The 22,058-nt window shown below is 38.6% G+C and overlaps 1 protein-coding gene across 3 annotated transcripts in view; it reads right to left on the bottom strand.

The window, feature by feature from the left end:
- Positions 1–10,183: 10,183 nt before the first annotated feature.
- Positions 10,184–22,058, bottom strand: part of LOC128649917 (alcohol dehydrogenase 1-like) — a 174,682-nt gene continuing 162,807 nt past the window's right edge. The window contains exons 9-11 of one of the 3 annotated variants that reach the window (XM_053703471.1): positions 21,276–21,334; positions 11,841–11,983; positions 10,184–10,471 (exon numbers count right to left, since the gene is read on the bottom strand). In XM_053703471.1, the coding sequence (XP_053559446.1) occupies positions 10,319–10,471; positions 11,841–11,983; positions 21,276–21,334 (355 nt within the window). In that variant the 3' untranslated portion in view covers positions 10,184–10,318. Of the gene's footprint in view, positions 10,472–11,840; positions 11,984–21,255; positions 21,335–22,058 lie in introns of those variants that run through there. The other 2 variants (XM_053703472.1, XM_053703474.1) reach the window with 2 other exon arrangements.

Raw genomic sequence — 22,058 nt, forward strand, 5'->3', positions numbered from 1 at the left:
GGAAAAGGATCTGAGATGAGGTCAGTTTGAATCTTATCCCTGTTGTCTTAATACCCCAAAAGTTTATTTTCTGCCAAAATTGATATATTTTTGGACATGTCCAAAAACAATGTATCAAATCTGCATTCTCAAAGTAGCATTTGGGACAATTTTTCCTTTCCTGATTCCATTTTGCCAGTCTGGCCGGTGTAAAATACACCCTATTTAACATTTTGAGGTGTGATTCTTTCCAGCTATGCATAATCGTAGAGCCTGATACCAGTGCTATACTCTGTAAAATTGTCGTGGTGTCTAAAGTAACCTTATCTTTAGACCACTTATTCGTTATATCCAAGATATTATGCTTCCCCCCAATTTTCAAAATAGTATTATAAATGCGAGAAATAGTGTTCACCCCCTCCTGATATTCTCTTATAATTGTTTTTAATTCTTTACTATCAATTTCCAGTCCTGTATCCTGTCTCAATTTCTCAATCCAATGTCTAGCCTGTAAATAGGTGAAAAAACTGGACCTGGGAAGATTAAATTGATGAGATAGTTTCTCAAACGACTGTAACCTTAAATTTTTACCTTCACATATCTGAACTACGTAGTTCACTCCCCGCTCCGACCATGTCTGGAATATTGAGGGGTCTAATCCCGGTAGAAAGCCTGGGTTACCCCGTAAAGGTAAGAACTCTGATTTGCGAAAGTCAATTCTTATTTCACTACATATTTTTTGTCAAGCCTGTATTATAAATTTAAATGTAGTCATTTGGTATATTATTCCAGGGAGTCTATTTGCAGGATGGTGTAGAATTGCCTTTAGGCTAAAAGGCTTAATTATTAATGTTTCAATCTCAAAAAAGGAAATCAATTCTTTTTCAGAAATCCAGTCTAATGCGAATTTAGCTAAAGCTGCATAGTTATAGAATTTAACATTAGGACATGCCATGCCTCCATAGGCTTTCGGTAATGTTAATTTAAATATGCCAGATAAATTGATTGAAGCTCCTATGGAGAAAGGTCCAGTCCCTGTTATATAATAGCAAAGGGAGATTCTGCAAAAAATATAAAAGCTTGGGAACAAGACCACCTTGATCAACATAATTCGGGCTGTAATTGATATCGGTAAATTGCCCCAATTCTGGAGCTTCCTATCATGCCCTCTAATACATGGCTTAAAATTAAGCTCATACCATAGATTAGGATCTTTGCTCAGTGTAATACCTAGGTATGTGATCTGTGTTGTTTCCATAAAAGGGTAATTCCTCAGAGCACGGGGTTTATGTATCCACATAATCTCGGATTTCTCATAGTTAATTTTATAGCCTGAAAAGGAACTAAATATATTAAATATCGCAATAAGCTGGGGGATAGAAGCAGCTGTGTTACTAAGGAAGAGTAATAGATCATCTGCAAACAGCGAAAGAACCAAACTATACCCTCCAATCTGAATGCCCTGCATTACGTTTCGTAAATAGATTGCCAATGGTTCCATAGATAGATTGAAAATAAATGGTTATAGTGGGCAGCCTTGTCGGGTACCACACCTAAGAACTATCTTATTAGTAGGTTGCCCATTCACTATTATTGAAGAATATGGTTCTCTAAAAAGCTGTCTAATAAATTGTTGGAAAACACCCGTTATACCAAAGTTCTCCAATGAGGTAAACAGATGATCTCATATAATGGAATCAAACGCTTTTTCAGCATCGATTGTGAGGATAGCCTGATCAGGCTTAGCGTACTGTCTTTTCTTCTCCGTCTTATTCCAGTAATAATCCAATACTAATTGGACTTTCCGTAGATTCTTAACTGGGTTTCTGCCCATCATAAAACCTGTCTGATCGGGGTGTATCATAGATCCTAAGGGAGATTTTAATCTATTGGCTAAGATATACGTGAGAATTTTATAATCCTGGTTAAGGAGTGAAATTGGCCTATAAGAGGATGGAAGTTCTGGGTCCTTACCTTTCTTAAGTATTAGCACTATGTTAGATGCCGCAAATAGTGGAGATTGTGATTTATTACCTACAAAGTATTCATTAAATAGTTTACCCAAGACTGGAGATATTTGTTCCAATAGTATTTTATAAAATTCGGCCGGCAAATCATCTGGTCCGGGAGCTTTTCCCAATTTTAACTTTTTTATAGCACTTATTATTTCTTCCCCGGATATAGGTTCGTTAAGACTCTGAAGATCTTCTAATCCGATTTGAGGTAAGTTTACTCTTTGCCAAAACTGCTCCTTATTTACCATATTGACCTGCTTGGTTGCATAGAGCTGTTGAAAAGTTTGAAAAAAGGCTTCCCTTATTTCTACAGGGTCAGTCACTCTATTATTCCCAATTTTCAATTCTGAGATATAGTTTTTTTGTTGTCTGATCTTAATGATTCTCGCAATATATTTAGCCGAAACACCCTGTATCCCTGAATAGAGAGCCTTGAATTTTTGTTCCTCTGAAATTGACTGTTGTTTTAAAAAAAGATCATATACTGATTTACTATTTTTGTATTTGGTCCATAGATCAATAGAAGGATTGCTAAGATATTTACGGTAGCTATTTCTCAAAGTGTTGGAGAGTTGCTCCTCTCTCTTGCCCCGGATCGCCTTAACTCTTGCTAAATACGATTTAATCTCCCCTCTAAAGACAGCCTTCGCTGTCTCCCAGAATATTTCTGGCCTATCTAGGTAACTTGCATTATCAACCTGGAATAGATTCCATCTATTCTGCATCCATTTTCTGAAACTGACATTATTAACCAGATATTGCGGGAAGAATAACCTATTATTACCTGATAAGGGTTTATCGGACAAGCTCATCTCTAATGAGATAATAGTGTGATCTGAAATCACAATATCCTGGATTGCAGTCCCGATTTTCATTTTTAACATATAGGGAATAGATTATTAAAATGACATGAATTTCTTTGGTTTGGTAATATTTAGCTATGGCTAAGCTTAAGGCTAAGCCTTAGGATCATGTCCTGTTATTACCTCTGGGGTTACCAGCCCTACTATGTAGCATATACTGTATAATTGTGCAGTGTGGCTAAAAAAAAAAAGATGCTAGGTCTGTCATTTAATATTGGATTCTCCACATTTATAACCCTTAATGTCTATATCAATTTTATATTAATTAGAGTTGATCTGAACCATACAAATAGGGTGTCCAGTATTTTAGAAGGCTGACCAGTACAATCTAAAATAATGGACACTTAAAGACCCCTATCAGCTAAATGTAAAGGGCCTTCTAGGCCTTTATGCATTAGAAATATGGCTCAAAAAAAGTTACACTGTGTATTTTCTATTATATGTGCTACAGGCAACCATGGGGGTGTACAATCATTGCTGGGTGTTTACTTCTGGCAGCCAAGGAGGTCACATCACTACTACCTACATGTGTTACTGGCAACCAAGGGGTTAGAATTACTGCTTAGTTGTGAAAAATATATGCAGTGGGATCAAGGGTGGGGCCTATGTTTTTGCTTTTGTGAGAACATTGTGTTAACCCAGCTACGTCCCATGTCCAGTCACCTATAGGTCTTCCGGTATTTTTATGGAGCGCAGCTGGCAAAACCTACATGAGGCATGCTCCCTTGCAGGTCCTGAGACAGGCATACTGATTTGCTGCTTAAAGTCCTTTACAATCGGGTGTGAATACTTAGGACATTTTGAGGTAAAATATCTTCCTTTTTTACATAGAGATGTTTAGGTGACATTTTCTAGTCAGCTTTTTACAGCTATGCTGCATCACTTTCAAATGTTTCAAAATTTGGGTATCATGTCCCTTTAATTCTTTGATATACACTTTCAATGTTAATTTTACACATAAGACAATCCATAAATACACACAAATACACACTACCCTGACTCCTGTCATTTTTTATATGCCTTATCTCTTTAAACAAAACTATTTTTTTAATTAATCCTTTGCTCCACATCCATTTATTTATTTCTATAGCATTTTAAAGTGTATTTTAGTGCACAGAATCATTACTACTTAAAGGGGACAGTAAACACCAGAATTGTTGTTGTTTTAAAAGATAGATAATCCCTTAATTACCAATTCCCCAGTTTTCCATAACCAACACAGTTATAATTATACACATTTTACCTCTGTAATTACCTTGTTTCTAAACCTCAGCAGACTGCCCCCTTATTTCAGTTCTTTTGACAGACTTGCAGTTTAGCCAATCAGAGCTGTCTCCATGGTAAATTCATGTGCATGAGCTCAATGTTATCTATATGAAACACGTGAACTAATGCCCTCTAGTGGTGAAAAACTATCAAAATGCATTTAGATTAGAGACGGCCTTCAAGGTCTAAGAAATTAGCATATGAACCTCCTAGGTTTAGCTTTCAACTAAGAATGTGAAAGAGATGTTTCAGATATAAGTAAATAACGTACTGATTGTTATCAGTTGTGCTTGACTTGTAATTTCAGCCCAACTCATCCTCTATAAATAGACAGGTAGATTACGGGCTCAACGGGGTGCGAAAAGAATGCAACAAAAGTTGCGTTATTTCACACTACATTACACCAGTGACGTGCAGTAATAGGAGGCAAGGGAGGCAGTGCCTACCCTGTCCAATCAGAAAAAGAAGTTTTTATTTATGATTAAAAAAAATAAAAAAAGTTTGTGTAATTTTTTTTGTACATTTTGTGACCACGCCCCCCCCAGCTACAATACCCCCCCCCCCTTGCCGGCTCCACAGATGCAATACCATCCATTCCCATCCATGTTGCGCAATTAAGAGGCAGTGAGCTGCTCCGCTGCCCTCCATTAATTGCGCAACATGGATGCTAGCTACTGTTTAGTGCTCACTATGAGCTAGCGCCACCCAGTGGTGTCTCACCGGGCCCATGCCTCTCTCCAATAGAGGCGGTTCTCTTAACCGCCGCTATGAGATGGAGGTGACCACAGCCAATCAGCATCAGTGCTGCTAGGGAGGCGTGCCGGCCGGGCTTGTTTGAAGCAGTGACTGGGACGGCTGTTGGCGGGAAATAGTGAACAGGGGGAGCTGCAGCAAGAGAGTGGACTGTCTGAGAGACCGGTGTCAGAGTAAACAGACCGGTAAGTAATAACAGTTTATTTGGGTCATCAAGGTCTATTCCCCAATCCCCTCCCCCCCCCATGCTATACACACTCACAGTCACTCGCATACCCTCTCAGCCAGGCCAGCAGACTAGAGCAGTCACTCAGAAGAATGTGTGTCCACCGGCTGCAATATACTTTATTTCATGATCATCTCTCCTCCTGGGCACTCTGTGTTGTTAAGCAAGTTCTCTCACTGCAGCTGTAATACAGTATGGCTATGTGATGAGATCGTGACATGATGTTATTTTTTTCCTGATCTAAGGGACTGAAGATTCAGAATCATTAGCATTTTCTAATGGGAAATGCTAATGATTCTGAATCTTCAGTCCCTTAGATCAGGAAAAAAATAACATCATGTCACGATCTCATCACATAGCCATACTGCTGCAGTGAGAACTTGCTTAACAACACAGAGTGCCCAGGAGGAGAGATGATCCTGAAATAAAGTATATTGCAGCCGGTGGACACACACTGTTGTGAAGTCAGTAGGGGGCTAGGGACCTCAGGCAATTCCATATACTGAGCTCAGCACTTTCCTGTAACGGCTCTAACTAACACACAGAGCCTGCTGCCTTAGCACAATATATTAAGTGATTTAGAACTGAGGGGAAATGCAGCCTACAACGGCAGCTGTTATATGACAAGTGGGAACGCTGCCTGATAAGAGAACTATAAATCAAATCCTTCCCTCAGTAGCCCAGCCCTGCATTTACAACCCCTTCGTTCTCAGGGAAGAGCCTGTCGTCCTCCTGCTGCTTAGTGCTGCTATGTAAGGAATGTGCCCTTCTTCTTAGTTTGCTATGTAAGAATACTCTATCTCTAACCTGTGTTTTCTCATGGATTGTGGATCTCTACTTGAAAAGGTGCATGTATGTATTTAGGGAGTGCACTATTTTCTGTGTTATCAATTACTAGTTAACCTCTTTGATGCCTGTGGATTTTAATGAACACTGCTTACAATGGAATGCAGTAGCTCTGGCACCTTGTAAATTAAGAGCACTCTGCCTTCCTTTGTAAGCCTTCCCTACACAGCTAGCTATTGTGTAGAATAAATCTCATTTTACATTTCCACATGTCAGTTTGCATTGCAACACACACAGCACATCACTAATGCATGCAGTTGGCATTTAAAGTTAAAGAAGAATTTTCTTCCCATTGTGCCTGGGTCATTCCTGTCCTTTCTGGGGGAATATAATGAATTTGCTGATTTGTAGCTCTGGTTCTTATTGGAAATAGGGGGAAAATGTAAATATATTACAGTGAAAATCAGCACAGAAATGTAGCTTGCAACATTGCTGCTGATTATGGATTGCAAAACTTTTCTTAGCCTTTATCCCAAACCCTAAAAATAACCACATCTCTTATCTCTAACCCCAAATATTTATCTATTTCCATGAGTTATGAGTACTGGATTTGCATATTTAGTATTTACAAATTGCATTAAACTCTATGCTTTTTAAAATAAATATAAATATTAAATATAAATAAGCACATGGCTCTTTATAAACACTGTGTGTGCATTTGTAAGCTTAGTATACAAGTCTGTTTGTCATTGAGTCAAGTGAACTTAGTGAAGAGTGCTCAGTGGTACTAGTAGTGCTTTATCTTTTACTATATATTGAATTATTCCTGTTTTTATTTTATTTTTTAAAAACTCCCCTCCTTTATCCCTGCATGAGCCAGAACACAACACTTGATATGTACAGTGTGTGTGTGTTACTGTCTGTGTGGGTTTGGGGGGGTCTGTGTGTGTATGGATCTGTGTGTGTGGGTTTGTCTGTCTGTCTGTGTGTGGATGTGTGTGTGTCTGTGTTTGTGTGACTGTATGTCTGTGTGTTTGGGGGTCTGTGTGAGTGGGTCTGTGTTTATGTGTGTGGATTTTTCTGTGTGTGTGTTTGGGGTGTGTGTGTGTGTGTGGGTCTGTCCCTGTGTGTATACCTGTGTGTTTGTGTGGGTATGTGTGTGTCTGTTTGGTAGGGGTCTGTGTTTGTGGGTCTGTCCCTGTGTGTGTCTTTGTGTGTGTGGGGGGTCTGTCTGAGTGTGTGTTTCTGTCTGTGTGTTTGGGGGTCTGTCTCTGTGTGTGCATCTGTTTGTGTGTGGGTCTATTTCAGTGTGTGTGGGTCTGTGTGTGTGAGTCCAGTACTTGTGTTATGTGCTATTTCCCATAATGCTCAGCCACCATTTCAGCTGGGAAATCTAGTTCCAAAACCTCTGGAGGGTCACAATTGATGAGCCCTGTGCTGTAGGTGAACATAACTAACTCTTTTCAGGTGCAAAATATTTGTTGGTGCCAGTAATTTAGTGATATTTATATGTGTGTGTGTATGTATATGTATATGTATGTATATGTATGTATATATATATATATATATATATATATATATATATTTACACACACATATATACATATATATGTGTGTGTGATTCTTGTGCGTATCATTGTCAGTGCCTCACTAGCCGCTGACGTCACTGCACGTCACTGCATTACACTGACATTACAAGTTTTCAAACAGCCGGCTTGTGCATGTGATATGGTTGTGTTGAACTTCATACCGCACAAAATACAAGCACTGTTTTGACGAGCTTGTTCACGCTCTCCCCATAGACATCAATGGGGAGAGCGGGTTAGGAAAAAACCTGCAATCGCAGAATGAAAAGCTCCATAATGCAGCCCAATTGATGTCTATGGGGTGAAAAAAGTTACGCGTAAACCTAACACCCTAACATTAGCCCCAACTCTAAACACCCTAAATCTGCTGCCCCCGACATCGCCGACACCTACATAAAGTTATTAACCCCTAATCTGCCGCTCTCAATATCGCCGCCACCGAATAAATCTATTAACCCCTACTCTGCTGCTCCCGATATTGCCGCCACTATACTAAAGTTATTAACCCCTATTCCCCTGCACTCCAACATCACCCACTCTATAATAAATCTATAAACCCCTATTTTGCCGCTCCCCAACATTGCAGCCACTAAATAAAGTTATTAACCCCAAAACCTCTGGCTTCCAACATCACTACCACTAAATAAACCTATTAACCTCTAAACCGCCAGCCCCCACATCGCAACAACCTAAATTAAACTATATTAACCCCTATACCTAACGATAACCCTAGCCATAACTTTAGCTGTAACCCTAACCCTAACACCCTCTAGCTTTAACATAATTAAAATAGAGCTAAATTAAAGTTACAATTATTAACTAAATAACACCTATTTAAAACTAAATACATACTTACCTGTGAAATAAAACCTAAGCTAGCTACAATATAACTAATTGTTATATTGTAGCTAGCTTAGGTTTTATTTTTATTTCACAGGTACGTTTGTATTTATTTTAACTAGGTAGACTAGTTAGTAAATAGTTATTAACTATTTACTAACTACCTAGTTAAAATAAATACAGACGTACCTGTGAAATAAAAACTAAGCTGCCTTACATTAAAACCTAAAACCTAACATTACAAAAAATAAAAAAACTCTAAAATTACAAAAAATAAAAAACCTACTCTTACAAAAAATACAATTATTCCTATTCTAATACCCTTTAAAAAAAAAACACCACAAAATAAAAACCCCTATCTATACCTTTTGTAGGCCATTGCCTTAAGAACTCAGCTCTTTTTCTAGAAAAGAAAAACAAACACCCCCTAACAGTATACAAACCCCCACCCCCATAAACCCATAAAATATAAATAAAAATAAAACCTAATCTACCCATTGCCCTGAAAAGGGCATTTGTATGGACATTGCCCTTAAAAGGGCATTCAGCTCTTTTGCTGCCCATTAAAAATAAAATATGGCTATTTTAAAAAGAAAAACCCACCCCAAAACGAAAAAAAAATTACACAAAATTACAAATGAATTATCCAAAATATTAACAATTATTCCTATTCTAATACCCATCTAAAAAAAACTAATCTACCCATTGCCCTGAAAATAGCACTTGTATGGGCAATGCCCTTAAAAGGGCATTTAGCTCTTTTAAGAAATGCCCAACCCCTAATCTAAAAAAAAACACCCAAAAAAACCTTAAAAAAACCTAACACTAACCCCTCTTTAGGTACTCACAGTTGCTGAAGTCCCGCTTGAAGGATCTTCATCCCGGCGGCTCCATCTTAATCCAGGCGGCATCTTCTATCTTCATCCCTGCGGCGTCTTCTATCTTCATCCCAGTGGCGCAGAGCGGGTCCATCCTGAAGACATTCGGCGTGGAGCATCCTCTTCATACGGTCGCCGCTGTATACTGAATCTTCAATGCAAGTCAACCTTTTCAAAATGGCATCCCTTGCATTCCTATTGGCTAATTTGATTTTGGAAAGTTAAATCAGCCAATAGGATGAGAGCTACTGAAATTCTATTGGCTGCTCAAATCAGCCAATAGAATTTTAGTAGCTCTCATCCTATTGGCTGATTTGAACAGCCAATAGGATTTCAGTAGCTCTCATTCTATTGGCTGATTTGAACAGTCAATAGGCTTTCAGTAGCTCTCATCCTATTGGCTGATTTGAATTTCCAAAAATTAGTTTTCAATATATGTTGGCAACTTTTTCAAGGTGCGTCACCCCCCCACACCTAAAATAACCTGGCTTTTGAGACAATCAGATTTAGATGCAGGGTTTAATTTCTCTGAGAAATCTCTCCTTAACATATTACTCAAGGTTTTGGCTCTTCTTGATACAAATCTAACACCACTATCAACAAGGTTTTTTTTAATTTGGTGTCTTTTTGTAATAAAGGCAAATATTTTTAATGATATCACAAATCTTATTAAATTGATAACTGTATTGAGTTGAAAATGTTAGTCCTCTACTGTCTCTATTGTTCTTTTCGCCTTATCTCCTAATAAATTAGCTTGTTCCATTTCTAAAACTTCTTGTAAGGTAAGTTCTAAAGAATTTTAATTATACCCTCTTAAAATTAGTCTATTTTTTAGTTCTATAGCATATTTTAAGTACAATTCATCACTAGTGCAGATCTTTCTAATCCTGATAAACTGTCCTTTTCGGTATATCATGTTTAGGATTTCATTAATCTGATCTTAAAATTGTATTACCTGCTTTTACTTTGCGATAAACTTTAGTGACAAATGTCCTATCAAAATGATATTTTAATATATTCAAATCTAAATAGATGACATATTTGCAGGAACAAGTGTAAGTGAATTGAAGATTGCCCATATTATCATTAAGAGATTGGTCCCCCTTCCAAACAACAAAGATGTCATCTATAAATCGTGTATAAAAGACCAAATTTTCCCTAAAAGGATTGTGCAGATTAAATATCTTTTCCATCTCAAAATATCCCAGATACCAATTTGCATATGAGGGGGAAATTTTGCCCCCATTGCTGTCCATTGTTTCTCCAAATAGAAGGTGTTCTGAAATTAGAAATAGTTATGGGTTAACAAAAATCTCACTATGTCAACAAAATAATCAATAAAAGATAAATTAAAGTATATTTCTTTAACATCTCCCTTAAAGCTGTTAATCCATTAGTGTGGGTAATACATTATTATACATATTATACAATTATTATACATATTCATGTAAACCATATAGATAACATTGTGATCACGCGTGTGGATTGTAGCAGACACTGCACTAATTAGCTAAAATAAAAGTCAATAGATAATAAACAAAATGTCATGTGATCAGGAGGCGGTCAGAAGATGCTTAGAAACAAGTTAATCACAGAGGCAAAAAGTCTATTACTATAACAGTGTTGGTTATGCAAAACTGGGGAATGGGTAATTAAGGCTGTCCCTTTAACAGCTGGTACACTCCCTTATATTCTATTTTATTTAACAATTTCAACAAATGCTTGTTGACTTTCAAATAACCTGGTATGTTCTGAGCTAGAGGTTGTAAAAACTCTATCCATTCCCCTATTTTTTCTCCTAATGTTCCTATAGTTGAAATTATAGGTCTCCCTTGTGGTGAAGTTTTATTTTTATGTATCGTTGGTAGATGTTTAAAAACTGATAGGATTTCTAACCAACAGGTATTCCAGATGATGTATTTAAAAAACCTAAAGATAAACTTTCTTTTAGTATGAACTTAGGTTCTGAAACAAACTTAATGGTGGGATGGTCTCCCTCAAACTCAACATGTCTAATTGCTACCCCATTTTAATTCCTAACAAAACTGCTAATGGTCCGGTTAAACTTCTTTCGTGAAGCCTCAAGCTTTACTCCATCCCATGCCACTGTTCAAATTACTATAGGTTCAATCGCAGACCAAATTAGCAGTAAATCAGGAAGCAACTCACAACCTCAACAAATCCCTTTTGATGCTACCAATCAGACTTTTCTGAAACATAAACCCCAAATCATTACCCCATCCATGGAACAGCAACATACCTGGGGATCTATACAGTCTGGCATATTCGATCACTTTCAACATCACCTGCTCCCACCTTAGACCTCTCACACCAATTTCAATTATCAAAGACAACTATTTCAAATACACAAATATACCCAAAGGAAACCATTCCCATACATTATATGCTCTGCAGCTGGTATGACAATTAATTGTAGGCACATAAAAGTAAAACCAATTTTATAGTTCATGTCACTTTAACAAAGGGCGTAACTAGGTCGTGCTGGTCCCCGAGGAAAAAGCTGTGGTGGGGACCCTATTCCAAAGGCTGTGGCGGGAACCCTAGGGGCAAATTTTTCTGTACAGCAACACTATGATGACCATCTTGAAACTCTTGCCACCATATTGTAAAGGCAAATCTACACTTACCTTTTGCTGTGTGAGCCTTGTTTGCAGGTGGTGGAACACAGAGAGCCAGACATAATGCAGGTTTAGTAATACCAGTACTGTTTGCCCTCGAGTTGTGGGCTCAGTTTCAATTGAGACCCTTATAGTTATGTCCGTGTCTTTAACTGAAAGAGACAGTTACATCATTTTCTTTAAAACTGGCTTATAAACTTGCTTTCATTTTAAGAAATAAAATAACTTGTTTGTTTGGTCATATGAGCAAGTGAGTGTATTATATTTTCTATGGGGTAGATTTATCAAGCAGCAGATGCTGAAATCTACCCCCGAAGTTTTAGGTCCACCTTAAACTTAAAGGACCAGTCAATACAGTAGATTTGCATAATCAACAAATGCATAATAAGAAGACAATGCAATAGCATTTAATCTGAAGTTCAAATGAGTAGTAGATTTTTGTTAAATAAATTGCAGTTATGTCTATTTACACTCCCCCTGTATCATGTGACAGCCATCAGCCAATCACAAATGCATATATGTATAGTCTGTGAATTCTTGCACATGCTCAGTAGGAGTTGGTGACTCAAAAAGTGTAAATATAAAAAGACTGTGCACATTTTGTTAATGGAAGGAAAGTTGTTTAAAATTGCATGCTGTATCTGAATCATGAAGTTTAGTTCTGACTTGAGTGTCCCTTTAAGTTAAGAAGCATCAGTCGTAAGACTGCTACTCCTTAACTCATCTGCCACTTCTGAGGTTGCGGACAGCAATCATCCCGATCGGATACGATCAGGATGATTGACACCCCTTGGCTGCGAATGTTCAGGGGGCGGCATCGCACAAGCATTTTACCAGAAATACTTGTGCAATGTTAAATGCCGACAGTGTATGCTGTCAGCATTTAGCGATGTCGGACATAAGATACAGCGGATCATGTCCGTCCGACATATGATAAATCTACCCCTATATGTTCACAAAGGGTTGAGAGGCTGTATCAGGTACTTCAGACATGCAGTAAAATAAATGGACTAAAATACTAAAATAATAACAGACGAGTCAATGTTTATGCATTAAAGGGACATTATACACTAGATATTTCTTTGCATAAATGTTTTGTAGATGATCCATTTATATAGCCCATACAGTTGTTTTTTTAAATGTATTTGCTATTTTTTTTAAATAACATTGTGCTACTTTGCAGACTTCTAACCAAGCCCCAAAGTTTTAAAAGTAGACTGTTGTCTACCTACTCCAGCTTGCTCCTGTTTGTATAAAGGGTCTTTTCATATGCAGAGGAAGGAGGGAAGGGGGGAGTAACTGCTCTTTTGCTTTCCAGACCCTTTCACTGGGTGCCCCACTCAACCTAATCAAAAGTGCTAAACTGGAAGCTTCTAAGTAAGTTTTTAATAGATTTTATACTGGATTTTTAGATCAGCATCTGTGCATATTATTCTTTATAGTAGTGTATATTACATGCAGTTATATGAAAATTGGTGTATACTGTCCCTTTAATTTACAAGTGAGGGATTTGACAAATATGTGATAGGTACTAAAAATTCTTCATAAGTTGAGTATATCGTCAGTGTATATGGTATAATGAACTGGGCATATATAGGGCATATATGATTGATAATATTGTATAATTCTAATACTGTTATGCTTTGTTCAACAGTCCATATCACATGTATTGAGTGCAGAGCATGATTCACTGAATTATTCGAATACAATATCCATGCTACAAAAAAAAAAAAAAATGTAACCAGGGCTGGAAATATCCACTAAAAAAAATGAATTGAGACCTCTTTTCTCATGACAGTGTTTTTTCCTTGACGGTTTAACTACAGTGATATTTTTCCAACCCTGTTTGTAACATAGCTGATTTTTATGTTTAAATAGTTTTTATTGAAACATTTTTTTTAACAATGTATATATATATATATATATATATATATAAAAAAAAAAATTAAAAAAGAAATGTATCATTACATTCTCACTATTTCCCAGTCATATCAATAGATAACCTTCTTGCGTATATACCTTCTCGAGTATCTATTGCCTCCAGTGTGGGGCTAATACCATTTAGTCTGTATTCCACTGCACTTTTAACAGGCTTCACACACCAAAAAAAACAACGTAAGTGTGAGATGAGTTGCAATCAGATCTAACAAAATGAAATAATAACTAAGAAATATAGAGATTTATTAATCTTCAAGGATTGCTAATGAAACTGTAAAACAACAAAAACAAAAAAGAATAAGTCTCCCCCTCCTGTCTCAAAGAACAGTGACTCTCCTTATAGATAGCACTATACCTGAAAAGCAGAGACACTCGTCTCCCAACGCACCCCGTCGACTCCACCTCACTTCGGACTTAACTCAGACCTTAGATGATTGTTCCTGTCTACCTATCCAATAGAACCATACCTTTTGCATAGTCTCCCTATTATTAAGAATTCCTGCGGCTTCCTCATACATGGTATATGTGTGTTGTATTTTATTGTATATCTATGTCCATGTTGGAGCCCCTATTTTCCAGTATTTTGCAATACATATTCTGGTAACTGTACACAGAATTCTAATAAAGGTGTTCAGATATCTATGGTAGATTTCTATGGGTTCGTGTAGCAATGCCTGTTGTATGGTAAGGGTGAAATCCTCATCCATTAACTGACCTATAAATAGAGAGAGTCTCTTCCATATCTCTTGAACAACCCCGCAGTCCCACCACATGTGCTTGTACGTACCCTTCTTTCCACAACCTCTGTAGCATAGGTTGCTTCCCTGAGGGCCCATATGAGAGGTTCTAACTGGGGTTAGATACCAACGAAAGGCTGTTTTCAGTGCATTTTCCTTCAAATCAATGCTTAATAATCCCCACCTCACAATATTATAAAGTATCACATTCACTATATGGCCAATCAAAAATGATTTCCAAATTCCTATTCCTTATGTTACTTGCCCTTGCAAATGACGTAGAGTCTAACCCTGGTCCCCTAACAAATTCCATTCCTAGCCTTCCAGCTAAGAAAGGCCTCTCCTTTGTGCACTGTAATATCCGAAGCTTACTACCGAAAATTGATGCACTGCAAGCTTGGTGTTTACAATACAAACCCAAAATCATTGTGATCTCTGAATCGTGGCTAACCCGCAAAATACCTGACTCTGCCATTGCAATACATGGATATTCATGCCATAGAAATGATAGAGCAAAGAGAGGAGGTGGCATTGTAATTTATGTTGACAATTCCACAAAGTTCACCCCCATACAAAAATCTAGCTCTCCTGCCACCTTTGATTTCCTTTCTGGCAAAATTGAGATCCCGTGCAGTAAATCAATCATTGTTGCAGGAATCTACCGCCCACCAAGCTCCCCTGTGCATTCCATTTCGGACATAGCACAGCTCCTTAGTGAATCCATAACTCAAAACCCAAAAAGTGAAATTTTGGTTTTTGGAGATTTTAACATCGATTGGCTGAATCCAAAAAATAACAGTTGTCGCTCGCTGTTTAAATCTTTGCATCTAACGCAATTAATCTCCTCCCCAACTCGCATAAACATCAAAAGCCATAATCATACCCTGCTCGACTGGATTCTCTCCACTTCTCCCAACCGAATCCAGGAGGCAGGTGTTCTCCCTAACAATTTCAGTGACCACTGCTTAGTGTACTGCGTGCGCAAAATAAAGGCAACTAAATCCTCTCCCAAGGTTACAATCACCAGGTCCTTCAAAAAATTTAATCTTCAATCATTTCTAAATGACATCAAGAACCTCCCCTGGCACAGATTAAACCTAATCCCAGATCTAGACTCTGCAGTTGAATTCTTTCAGTCTGAACTCCTACAAGTTTGGAATTTACATGCACCGCTGCGTAAGGTGAGAGTAAAAGGAGCACACTTGAATTGGATCACAGCTGACCTCATTCAAATGTACCAATTTCGGGATTCATTGTGGTCAAAGTTCAAGCATACTGGCTCTATGAATGATCACTGTGTATATAGAAAATGGCGAAATATATGTACTAAACAAACAAAATTGGCTAAGGCGCAATATTTCTGTGAAAATCTGAACAATAATATATGTAACCCTAGAAAGTTTTGGAAACTCATAAATAACTTACAAAATCCACCAATCCACTCCCAACCCTCTACTGTCAATGTGGATAACCAAAACCTGCAACTCCCCTTAGAAGTAGCAAATGCCTTTAACAATTATTTTGTAGGATGCTCCACCACCCTGATTGACAAACTAATAAATGGCACGCATCCTGAAGCTATAAATGTGGATCAGGCCCCACTAAAACAGCAAAGACCCAATATAGAAAAGTTCAATTTTAGACCTGTACCCTTCAATGTCATTAAGAAACACCTCGATAATCTAAAAATGAAAAACCAGTCAGGACCTGATCAAATCCCAGCAATGCTGTTGAAGCTCAGTGCGCCGGCAATTGCTAAGCCTGTTGCAACCCTAATTAACGAATCCTTGGTGTCTGGATACATACCCAAACTCTGGAAAACTGCAAGAGTAGTGCCTATTCATAAAAGTGGGGAGTTAACCTTGGTTTCTAACTATCGTCCTATATCACTGCTCCCTGTATTGTCAAAAATCCTAGAAAAATGCGTCCATACGCAATTATGCGAGTATTACCAACTTTCTAACTATCTGACCCCTGATCAATCAGGTTTCAGACCAAATCACTCCACTACAACTGCCCTCCTAAAAGTTTGCAACGACATCCAAACTGCCATGGAACAAGGAGACCTAACTGGAGCTATTTTCCTTGATTTTGCAAAGGCTTTTGACACAGTGGACCATGACCTACTACTTCTCAAACTAAAAAACTCTGGTATTGCTGATCACCCGTTAACCTGGTTTAAATCATATGTATCGGATCGATCACAATATGTCTCTGTCTCTAACATTGACTCCCTCCCTCTCCCAGTCACGTGTGGTGTTCCCCAAGGTTCCATTCTCGGCCCCCTACTATTCACATTATTTATAAATGATTTGCCTAATGTCTGCAAATCCTCAACTGTACACATGTACGCAGACGACACGGTAATCTATGCAAACAAATCTGATCTGCTGCAGCTTGAAACAGTGCTCCAAGACCAGTTCACAGAGGTAGAAAAGTGGATCTCGAAAAACAAACTCTTCCTAAACACTGACAAAACGGTCACAATGATCTTTGGAATGGGACCTAAAATACATAAATTACAAAATTCCCATCTTCGCATCAAAACAAAATCCAATTGCACGCTGACCGCAGTCCACTCTTTTAAATACTTAGGTATGTTGTTAGACCCCAATCTATCTTTTGGACTCCACATAGAAAAAATTGCCTCTAAACTTTATCCAAAACTAGGTGCCCTGTACAGAAACAAATCTTGCCTCAGCCCTACAGTAAAGGAAAAGATTGTACAGCAAATGCTGATGCCTATCTTGGATTATGGGGACATAGTATATGCACCTGCTCCGCAAACTCACCTTAATAAACTAAATACGTTATATAACTCGCTCTGCCGCTTTGTGCTACAATGTAACTACAGGACCCACCATTGTGACATGCTAAAAGAACTAAACTGGCTGTCGCTAGAATCCAGACGCACCCTCCATCTTTCCTGCCTTGTCTTTAAGAGCCTTTCTGGGAAGCTCCCACCCTACCTGAGCAGAATGCTCTCCCCTGCTATTCCCACCTCCTATAACCTCCGATCCAATAACAGCACATTATTTAGCTTGCCTCAATACAAAAAAAAAGCAGCTCGATCCTCCTTTTCCTACAGAGCGCCACAATTATGGAATGACCTCCCTCACACTTTAAAAACTTCCCCAAGCCTAAAATCCTTTAAGAGATCCCTCTATACATATCTCAAAACAGAATGCTCCTGTCATGGATAAATATTTCATACCTGCTCTATGTTAAATGTTTGCATATAATGTGTATTTTTATTATTGTTTTTGTATTTTATTGTACCCTATTGTATCAATGCAATGTTTTGTGATCCCAGGACATACTTGAAAACGAGAGAAATCTCAATGTATCCTTCCTGGTAAAATATTTTATAAATAAATAAATAAATAAATAATCCCTTGTCTCCTGATTGAAATATTGTTTCCCATTCCTGTCTATCCTTTACTATTTCTAGTTCCCGTTCCCAAGCTACCATTATGTGGGTTTTAGTCGTATTATGAGGGGATTGAATTGCTATATATAGCTTGGATATAGAATGTTTGGGTCTACATGGGCTAGTGCCGGAAATTTCTAACGCTGTGGCCACCCTACCTGGTGCATTCTTGAGAAATTCTCGGAGAGAGGATTGTAGCTGTAAATATATAAACCAGTGTAGCTTAATGGGTGTAATTTTCTCTTGTAAATGGGAAAACGGCAACACCGCCCCCTTATCCAAAATGTCTGCTACTCTATAGAGGCCCTTATTTTCCCATTTCTGCAGGTGTTTACGGGTGTCTCCCTGTAAGAGGTACCTAATTGGCATTAACAAGGAGTTTTTAGGTAAAATGTCTTCTCTCTTCCTTATTTTTGACCATAGATTAATTGTGAGGTCTCTTGTGTGAATTTCTGAGTGATGGTCCTTAACTCTACTCTGTTGTGCATTCCACAAGATGGAATCCGGGTATACCCTCCCTTCTAGTTCTGCCTCTAGGGTGATCCAAATGGCTTCTCCCTCTCTTTTCAGTATCATCGCATCCTGCGCTGCTCTGGCTGCCTTATAATAGTCCATCAAGTTAGGGCCCCCGACCCCTCCTAGTGATCTATGTCGGTGTACTAAGGATTTAGAGATCCTAGCTGATTTTGTCCCTCTAATGAATGCTGAGAGATCTGTCTGTATCCTTTCTATATCTGCATTAACGATCTTTATTGGTAAGGCTCTGAATAAATAAAGTAATCGGGGCAGGATAGTCATTTTGACTGCTGCCAGTCGTCCCAACCAAGAGAAGTTGTATTTACGCCATTTTGTGATGTCTTGTCTGATTTTTTGGAATAGAGGTGGGTAATTGTATTTGTATAGGTGTTGTATCTGTTGTGGTAGGTTAATCCCCAGATATTTGAGTGTGTGCTTGACCCATTTGAAGTCAAAGTTTAACTCCAGTATTTTCCGAGTTTGATAGGCAATGGCAATGGGAAGAACTTCACATTTGTCCGAATTAACTTTGTAGCCTGAAATGTTCAAGAAAGATGCCAGCACCATATATAGATTGGGTAAAGATATGAGAGGTTTTGTGATTGTTAACAGAATATCATCTGCGAACAAGGCCAGTTTATATTCTGAGTGTGCTATTTTAACTCCCTCTATGTCCGGGTTTATTCTTATTCTAGCTGCTAGTGGCTCAATGCATAGCGCAAATAATAGAGGCGACAAGGGGCATCCCTGCCTCGTGCCATTAAATATGGGGAAGGTGGCAGACTTATAGCCTCCTGCAGTCACCTGAGCTTGGGGCCGCGAGTAGATTGCGCGAATAGCTGTCATAAAGGAACCCTCAAAACCCATCTTCTGTAAAACTTTGGTCATGTATCTCCAGTCGATTCTATCGAACGCCTTCTCTGCATCCAGCGATAGCAGCAGAGAAGGCGTCCCCTGTCTTTCTAAATGGTGGATAAGATTAGTGATTCTGCATATATTGTCCGGGGCCTCCCTGTCTTTAATAAATCCCACCTGATCTGGGTGAATCAAGCTGGGTAGGATCTCCTTAAGCCGGTTTGCTAACACTTTAGTGAATAGTTTCAAATCCTGATTTATTAATGAAATTGGGCGGTAATTTTTACATCTTTTATGATCTCTCTCGGGCTTGGGGATCACCACTATTTTTGCTAACTGCAGCTCACTCGGGATAGGATTTCCCTCCAGGATATAATTGCAGAATTTGGTCAGATGTGGGATCAAGGTGTCACGGAACAATTTATAATACTCTCCCGAAAAGCCATCAGGGCCTGCTGCTTTACCGGGTTTAAGGTCCCTCACTGCTTTCACCACCTCCCGGGTAGTAATGGGGCATTAAGGCTATCCGTCTGGTCTTTAGTAAGTAATTTTAATGGGCAATTTGCAAGGAACTCTTCAGTGCGTTTGTCAGTCTCTGTGTTATGTATGACTTTTTGTCCGTCGTATAATTTGCTATAAAAAATAGCAAATGTGTCCACTATGGTTTGTGGGTCCGACGTCAATGTCCCTTGTTCTGTTTCTATCATAGGGATAGATGAGACTTTACATCTCTCCCTGATTTTGTGTGCCATATATTTATCTGGCTTGTTAGCGTAGATAAAATAATGTGCTTTCATTCTTTCGATTGCTCTTGCAGCTTGAGAGCTTAGTATTTTTGCTAGTATGGATTTCTTAGTTTGAAGGGTCTGCAGTATTGTCCCCCTCCCTGTCAATTTATGTTGTCTCTCTAGTGTGTCTATTTCTGCATGTAATTGTCCTAGTAGGTGTCTGTGTTGTCTATTTAGTCTGGCTTTCTCTTGTATAAGCTGTCCCCTAATTACCACTTTATGTGCCGCCCAGGTGTTTATAGGGTTGTTTGCAGTATCCGTGTTTATCCCCCAGTACTCCACCAACGACTGCAGAATTTTATCATGTCTTTGTGGGTTTTTCACAAGAGTTGGATCAAAAGTCCATGTTCTATTTCGTTTAGTATCTTGTAACCCATTCATCTTTATTAATAAAATAGAGTGGTCTGACCACACACACGGGTGTATGGTTGAACTCTGCAGCAGCGGGCGGAGAGCCTGGCTAACATAAATATAGTCCAACCGTGTGTAAGTCTTATGTGCCGTAGAATAAAATGTTGTATCATTTGTCACCCCGTACATTGTGTGCCAGGTGTCAATCATGGTATGTGGCGCCAGAGAGTCCTGAATCGATTTGACTAACCGATTATGTCTGTGTTGTTTATTGGATAGGAGAACATTGTCAACCGCTGTGTGTGGGGTCATATTTATATTAAAGTCCCCTCCTAGTATAATTTTAGTTTGGGACCACTGAGTTAATAGAAGTGAAATGTGTCTAAAAAAATCATGTTGATTTTCGTTGGGAGCGTAGACGTTACATAAGGTAACATACGTATCTAGCATCTGTCCTCTGACTATTAGGTATCGGCCTTCTGGATCCACTAAGGTATTTTCATGGGTAAAGTTAATGGCAGAATGTATTAGAATTGAAACCCCTCTTTTTTTTTGTATCCGTGGGGGCATGATAGTGTGTGCAAAAATGTTTTGCCCAGTATTTTGGGATGCTAGTTTTAAGGAAATGTGTTTCCTGCAGGAACAGAATATTGGCGGTTAGAAGAGTGTACTGAGACATAGCTACCCTCCGTTTGGTATCAGTGTTGAGCCCTCTGACATTATGTGATACTACATGTATGTTAGTATGCATTACTGTTTTCTCTTTCTCCTACCAATACTCTGAGTGTGCTATATGTGTAGGTTTTTACCTGAAGGTGATAGATCTTACTCATTATGCTGTTAATCTTCGGAGTCTGGGATTCACAGGAGTGCGCAGCGGAGATGTCCCTGGGGAGAAAAAAACATTTGGTGGGAGAAAACCTGTCCCTCTAGGGGGAACTGTAACCAAAACTCTATCCCTAACATTGGGATAACATATTTGAAAAAAACTAGTTGTTGAATGTTGCATTGTCCCTGTTTATCCCTTTATTAAAGGGAGGGCTGGGAGGGCCCGTCTAGACATATCAATTTTATCCTAATAGAAAAGCATTATAAAATATTAGTCATATAACGATAACATGAACATAGATCTCGCCTATGGGTTTCAGACTATATAACTGTGTAATAACTTGTTTAAGTCTCTAAAATGACAATTGTGTGTTATACATAGCCTGATTCGCTCCTTTCAGCATCCGCTATCACTTAGGTGTTTTGAGGTTAGAGTCCAGTTAGAAAAGTCTCTTTCCCCTGATTTCCAGGGAGTTAAGGAGAAGTCTATAGTTAAAGTTCTTTCTCTCTGGGTTCTTTTGTCTTCATCTTCTTGTGTCTCGCTTTGTGCCACTTTGATTGGTCTCCTGTACGTGTAGATGTCGGCCTATGTGCCAGAATTGGTTCCCTCTCAGGTAGCGGGGGGGTCTCTAAACCCGTCTCACAAACTTCGGGGATATCTTCTGGTTCCTTAATAGTTATGACTTTAGTGTCCTTTGTTATGATTAATGCAAAAGGAAAACCCCATCTGTATTGTATCTGCTGTTTCCTCAACATAGAGGTAAGAGGTCGTAGGGCACTTCGC

The sequence above is a fragment of the Bombina bombina genome, chromosome 2 (assembly GCF_027579735.1).
Source record: "Bombina bombina isolate aBomBom1 chromosome 2, aBomBom1.pri, whole genome shotgun sequence".
In the NCBI taxonomy this organism is placed as follows: Eukaryota; Metazoa; Chordata; class Amphibia; order Anura; family Bombinatoridae; genus Bombina; species Bombina bombina.